This window comes from Salmo trutta, chromosome 1 (assembly GCF_901001165.1).
Source record: "Salmo trutta chromosome 1, fSalTru1.1, whole genome shotgun sequence".
In the NCBI taxonomy this organism is placed as follows: Eukaryota; Metazoa; Chordata; class Actinopteri; order Salmoniformes; family Salmonidae; genus Salmo; species Salmo trutta.
Genome location: NC_042957.1, coordinates 6,623,987 through 6,630,811, shown reverse-complemented (window position 1 = coordinate 6,630,811; position 6,825 = coordinate 6,623,987). Strand labels below are relative to the sequence as shown.

The window sequence follows — 6,825 nt, the reverse complement described above, 5'->3', positions numbered from 1 at the left end:
GACACAATGGCCTGTGGAAGCCATTCCCAGTTCACACACAGGTAAGAAGGTAGGACCTAGCCTAGCCCTGTGACTTCAGCCTACATACACTGTTGAATATGAATAGGCCTGGGTCTGTGTGGCTGGGCAGCAAAGAATCCAAATGAGACCAACCCCTGATTACTGAAAAATATCCTTCTCTCTCACAACCCACTGACTCTCTATCACACAGAGGCAGTGCAGTAAATTTTACATTTACATGACAGCCTTGTCCCACTGACAAGATGTACTGAATGTCCTTGGTTTGATTTGATATTATCTTGTCTTTATTATGCTTCAGTACCCGTTCTTACTTGGTTACCTGAAAGGGCTACTGAAGTACACTATTCCACTGTACTGAAGTACTCTATTCCACTGTACTGAAGTACACTATTCCACTGTACTGAAGTACTCTATTCCACTGTCTCCAGTCCAGGACTCCAATAGAACTCAGTTCATTTACCAATTTTGGGATGATTCCAAAGCTACAAAGTTCTTAGTAAGTCTTCATAAGTTAATAAATAATAATAGTCATTATTCTGTCCAGGACCCCATGGGATCTCATCTCAGATAAAACAGAATAATTTCTTCCAGCTGCATTTAGAGAAGGCCTTGCTGCGTCTGTCTGACAGCTGCCTCTTCTTCTCCTTTCTGACCTTGTGTTTGATGGCAGCAAAGATGGCCGCGTCAAACGCCTCTTTTAAGTTCTTCTGCGTTAATGAAGAACATTCCACATAGTCCGCCGCTCTGATCTTCACCGCCATGCTCCGTGCCCGAGTGGTCAGCACCGGTTTGACCCCGCGGTGGTCCAGGTTGATCAGAACGTTGACGTCCAGCAGGAGGTCGGACTGGGTGCCCACGAGGATGATGGGAGCTGAGGGGTTGCAGGCTCGGATCTCGGGGATCCACTTGTTGGTGACATTGTGGAAGGAGGTGGGGTTGACCACACTGAAGCAGAGCAGGAAGACGTCCGTCTGGGAGTAGGAGAGGGAGCGGAAATCATCAAACACCTCCTGGAAATGTCAAGATAGAGAGAGAGAGAGAGGAAGAGAGAGAGAGAGAGGGGTCAGGTTAGCTGATTCAGCAGAGTGTGAATGTGAATACTGTCTGGGGGTCAGAACAACAACAATGGACACCGTGACAGAGAGAGACAATGACACACACGGTATGACATGTAGTGGCCTTTAGAATTGAACACTCCAATCTACTGCTGCTACATTGTAGACGACTGATAGTTTCCTGTCACTAAATCTGTTTGTCACATTTGTGACTGATTCTACAAAGCAGACGTGTCTAATTCATCTCAAAATTACATTCCAACATGTTTCAAACCGTTGTCATTGAATTGGACTGATGAGATTCAAGAATAGACTATTCATTATGGATGATATAATGTTCTTATATATATATATACAGAGTCTGATATTGTTACCTGTCCAGCTGTGTCCAGTAGTTGTATTCTGACTGGGGCTCCTTCTACTTGGACCTGACCTGTTGAAGAAAACACAAGAATAGAATTATTTCATAACTCAAGTTTGTTAATAGTTTGGGTTTGTAAATCATAGGCTCTAGTTCCATAAAAACATTATATACAGTGCAATTACCTAGTAGACAACAATACATTTAGTTGTTTAATTCTTATAAATAAGGATATTATACGGTTATAAACTTAGGCTATATAGTTATTTTTCTTTAATGTATTTCCAGTAATTGAAAGGTACTCACCAGAAAAGACATCAAAGCCGGTCTGTTTGTATTCCGTGGGATATCCATTACTGGTGTAACTGACTATCATGCTTGTCTTGCCCACCGCCCCGTCCCCCACCAGCATACAGCTGATAGCCGCTGACTCCCTCTCCAACCCGGGCGCTGGCTCCCTCTCCAACCCGGGCGCTGGCTCCCTCTCCAACCCGGGCGCTGGCTCCCTCTCCAACCCGGGCGCTGGCTCCCTCTCCAACCCGGGCGCTGGCTCCCTCTCCAACCCGGGCGCTGGCTCCCTCTCCAACCCGGGCGCTGGCTCCCTCTCCAACCCGGCCTCTTGGCTCATCAATCCGCATGAAGAGGGGACGCGGGATTCTTCACAATAATAATCCATTTGAGGTGGCATGTCCAACGATTAAAGTTGAAGAATAGTAATTTTCCAGTGCATAAAAGCTCAGTCTTATTTTAGGCTATTCCGAAGTGCGATTCTGTAGAAGAGTTTTTCTTCTGTCAGCGATGTGTTCTGTCACCTTGTTGGACTGTGAATGACAGCGACGTGAATCGGTTTTGAGGCTCAGTCCGCTCAGTCATGTTGTGATTTGCATAGCCCGCCCCCACCAGACGCAGCTCAGGGAAAGATGGGAACTATTTGCGGAGAGTTGGCAGACTATATATATATATATATATATATAGTAAGACCCTTGAATGGTTGCTTGAGTTCCTATATTGCAGGCTGTTTAAAGGTGTAAAGCTACTTCCCAAAATATTTGCTGTGATAATATTTTTTTGATCGTGACAGTAATACAATTATTTATCTTAACTTTTTAGTGTTGGCATTGTCTCTATTGTGCAACGAATCAGAAGTGCAATACATGATTTCCAGTTGTGTATTTTGACAACAGATATGAAGTATAATTAACGAAGGTCTTGTATTGGCCTTAAAAATGGTCAAAGACTCCAGCCATCTGTAGTCTGTCCTCTCTACTACCGCACGGCTGTACTGAAGTCCAGGTCTAAACGGCTCCTTAACAGTTTCTGCCCCCAAGCCATAAAACTGCTAAAACAGTTAATAAAATGTCTACCCTGACTATTTCCATTTACCTCCTGTTTTACGCTGCTGCTACTGGCTGTTTATTATCTATGCATGGTTACTTTACCCCTACTTACATGTATACTGAACAAAAATATAAACGCAACATGCAACAATTTAAAAGATTTTACTGAGTTACAGTTCATAGAAGGAAACCAATCAATTGAAATACATTCATTAGGCCCTAATCTATGGATTTCACATGACTGGGCAGGGGCACAGCCATGGGTGGGCCTGGGAGGGCATAGGCCCCCCACTTGGGAGCCAGGTCCAGCCAATCAGAATGAGTTTTTGCCAACAAAAGGGCTTTATTACAGACAGAAATACTCCTCAGCTTTTTGTGCGTATGGAAAATGCCTGGGATCTTTTTGTTAAGTATACATATTACCTTAATTATCTCGATAAACCTGTACCCGCACATTGACTCATTATTGGTACCCCCTGTATATAGCCTCGTTATTGTTATTTGATTGTTACTTTTTCCTCTTAATTATATAAAAAAATTGCAAATATTTTCTTACTGCATTGTTGGTTAAGGGCTTGTAAATAGTAATTTACTTACAAGCGCATTATACCCCGATGAAGACAGCTTGTCTGTCGACACGTTGGATATTAGGTTATTAAATTACTGCATCTGAGCTCCTAGTGTGCAGCTCTCCTTTTCTTTTTCATGCAAATACAATTTGATATATTTTTTTGGGGGAGTGGATTTACAAGCCTCAAATGTTAAAATAGATGTCAGCGGCTGTCAGAAAATTGGACAAAGTGCGCCGTCTCGTGCCAGACTATAGAACTACAATATTGTTCTCGTCACATGATTTTGGTGTCAAGATCACCTGACTACACACTGGTCCTTTCCCTTTTTGTGCGTTTGTACATTTTCGGGAAGTTACACACAGTTAGCATGTTTTTATATGGCTAAGATAATGCCGTTTTCTTTCATGTAGAGTACGCTTCAATTTTGAATCCTTTTTTTCCCCACGCAACAGAATGGGGGTGTTTGTAAACTAGCGTTACCTTGTTAGCTCATAGCTCGTCCAGTCATTATGCCACCGCATGATCCGACTTTGTAGCGCTTAAGTTAGCTGTTATTTAGGTTCTCTGCTGTAGATCACCTCTTTACGTTTTGTAATGTCTTCTATCCTGGATGAATACGAAGACTCGCAGAACAGCAGGCACCCTGTGCAACACAGTAGCCGCCTGTCTGCTGCCAACATCGGCATAACGCATTCAGGTACTGGGGCAAGGCTACGGGCCTTTCAAATAGGTCTGTTTAGGATAAGGCTCTATTGTTGAATTTATGCACTAAATTACGTCAATATAGCTAGTAGTATGATTATATGTATTCATGTTCCGCTTGATACCGATTTGATAATATGGAATTGATGATGTTGGTAATTATGTAAACCATTCATAGCTCCTAGCGCCTAGTATTTCCTCTGGCCCTTCATCTCATGGCTCTGAGTTTCATTACATTACACATGCGATTCACTGGACGAAGGCGTCTTCTGTTTGGTTTAAAGGGTTATTTTAATATCTGCGTCTCTGTGTTAACGGAAGACGGATGCCACAAACGTGTTGCCACTGAAAAATACTGTCTGTAACTGTGTTAAAACCGGTCAAAACAGTGTAGAGTAAGTGCATTTGTTAAATCATTTTGATGTGATGGGAAAGTAGAGGACTTTATGTTTCTAGAACCGTACCGCAATAATATTGTCTGTTGTGGCTGCCATTGCCAATTCAAATCAAACTTTATTTGTCACCACGCCCCGAATACAAGTGTAGACCTTACGGTGAAATGCATATTTACAAGCCCTTAACCAACACTGCAGTTCAAGAAGAGTTAAGAAAATATTTACCAAAGAAACTAAAGAAAGAAAAAGTAACACAATAAGAATAACGAGGTTATATACAGGGGGTACCGGTACCGAGTCATTGTGCTGGGGTACAGGTTAGGTAGGGGGTACCGGTACCGAGTCATTGTGCTGGGGTACGGGTTAGTTAGGGGGTACCGGTACCGAGTCATTGTGCTGGGGTACTGGTTAGTTAAGGGGTACCGGTACCGAGTCATTGTGCTGGGGTACTGGTTAGTTAGGGGGTACCGGTACCGAGTCATTGTGCTGGGGTACTGGTTAGTTAGGGGGTACCGGTACCGAGTCATTGTGCTGGGGTACAGGTTAGTTAGGGGGTACCGGTACCGAGTCATTGTGCTGGGGTACGGGTTAGTTAGGGGGTACCGGTACCGTGTCATTGTGCTGGGGTACAGGTTAGTTAGGGGGTACCAGTCATTGTGCTGGGGTACGGGTTAGTTAGGGGGTACCGGTACCGAGTCATTGTGCTGGGGTACTGGTTAGTTAGGGGGTACCGAGTCATTGTGCTGGGGTACGGGTTAGTTAGGGGGTACCAGTCATTGTGCTGGGGTACGGGTTAGTTAGGGGGTACCGGTACCGAGTCATTGTGCTGGGGTACTGGTTAGTTAGGGGGTACCGAGTCATTGTGCTGGGGTACGGGTTAGTTAGGGGGTACCGGTACCGAGTCATTGTGCTGGGGTACAGGTTAGTTAGGGGGTACCAGTCATTGTGCTGGGGTACGGGTTAGTTAGGGGGTACCGGTACCGAGTCATTGTGCTGGGGTACAGGTTAGTTAGGGTGTACGGGTTAGTTAGGGGGTACCGGTACCGAATCATTGTGCTGGGGTACAGGTTAGGTAGGGGGTACCGGTACCGAGTCATTGTGCTGGGGTACAGGTTAGGTAGGGGGGTACCGGTACCGAGTCATTGTGCTGGGGTACTGGTTAGTTAGGGGGTACCGGTACCGAGTCATTGTGCTGGGGTACTGGTTAGTTAGGGGGGTACCGGTACCGAGTCATTGTGCTGGGGTACTGGTTAGTTAGGGGGTACCGGTACCGAGTCATTGTGCTGGGGTACGGGTTAGTTAGGGGGTACCGGTACCGAGTCATTGTGCTGGGGTACGGGTTAGTTAGGGGGTACCGGTACCGAGTCATTGTGCTGGGGTACGGGTTAGTTAGGGGGTACCGGTACCGAGTCATTGTGCTGGGGTACTGGTTAGTTAGGGGGTACCGAGTCATTGTGCTGGGGTACGGGTTAGTTAGGGGGTACCGGTACCGTGTCATTGTGCTGGGGTACAGGTTAGTTAGGGGGTACCAGTCATTGTGCTGGGGTACGGGTTAGTTAGGGGGTACCAGTCATTGTGCTGGGGTACGGGTTAGTTAGGGGGTACCAGTCATTGTGCTGGGGTACGGGTTAGTTAGGGGGTACCGGTACCGAGTCATTGTGCTGGGGTACTGGTTAGTTAGGGGGTACCGAGTCATTGTGCTGGGGTACGGGTTAGTTAGGGGGTACCGGTACCGAGTCATTGTGCTGGGGTACAGGTTAGTTAGGGGGTACCAGTCATTGTGCTGGGGTACGGGTTAGTTAGGGGGTACCGGTACCGAGTCATTGTGCTGGGGTACAGGTTAGTTAGGGTGTACGGGTTAGTTAGGGGGTACCGGTACCGAATCATTGTGCTGGGGTACAGGTTAGGTAGGGGGTACCGGTACCGAGTCATTGTGCTGGGGTACAGGTTAGGTAGGGGGTACCGGTACCGAGTCATTGTGCTGGGGTACAGGTTAGGTAGGGGGTACCGGTACCGAGTCATTGTGCTGGGGTACAGGTTAGTTAGGGGGTACCGGTACCGAGTCATTGTGCTGGGGTACAGGTTAGTTAGGGGGTACCGGTACCGAGTCATTGTGCTGGGGTACAGGTTAGTTAGGGGGTACCGGTACCGAGTCATTGTGCTGGGGTACGGGTTAGTTAGGGGGGTACCGGTACCGAGTCATTGTGCTGGGGTACGGGTTAGTTAGGGGGTACCGGTACCGAGTCATTGTGCTGGGGTACGGGTTAGTTGGGGGGTACTGGTACCGAGTCATTGTGCTGGGGTACAGGTTAGTTAGGGGGTACCGGTACCGAGTCATTGTGCTGGGGTACAGGTTAGTTAGGGGGTACAGGTTAGTTAGGG

The 6,825-nt window shown here is 46.6% G+C and overlaps 2 protein-coding genes across 3 annotated transcripts in view; one reads left to right on the top strand and one right to left on the bottom strand.

Moving 5' to 3' along the window:
- Window positions 1-282: 282 nt before the first annotated feature.
- On the bottom strand, window positions 283-2,269 carry rhov (ras homolog family member V). 2 transcript variants are annotated; one of them, XM_029701203.1, is made up of 4 exons: window positions 2,011-2,269; window positions 1,744-1,866; window positions 1,451-1,509; window positions 283-1,031 (listed from the first exon to the last, which is right to left on the bottom strand). In XM_029701203.1, exons 1-4 carry the CDS (start codon window positions 2,123-2,125, stop codon window positions 585-587), a joined length of 744 nt encoding a protein of 247 aa, XP_029557063.1. In that variant the 5' UTR covers window positions 2,126-2,269; the 3' UTR covers window positions 283-584. The 2 variants fall into 2 exon arrangements, with proteins under 2 accessions (XP_029557063.1, XP_029556983.1); XM_029701123.1 differs by having other exon boundaries at window positions 1,744-2,269.
- A 1,671-nt stretch (window positions 2,270-3,940) lies between these two features.
- The window catches only part of vps18 (VPS18 core subunit of CORVET and HOPS complexes), a 29,819-nt gene continuing 26,934 nt past the window's right edge, over window positions 3,941-6,825 (top strand). Inside the window, exon 1 of the mRNA XM_029700907.1 lies at window positions 3,941-4,043. Coding sequence (XP_029556767.1) covers window positions 3,941-4,043 — 103 coding nt within the window. The remainder of the gene's footprint in view (window positions 4,044-6,825) is intronic.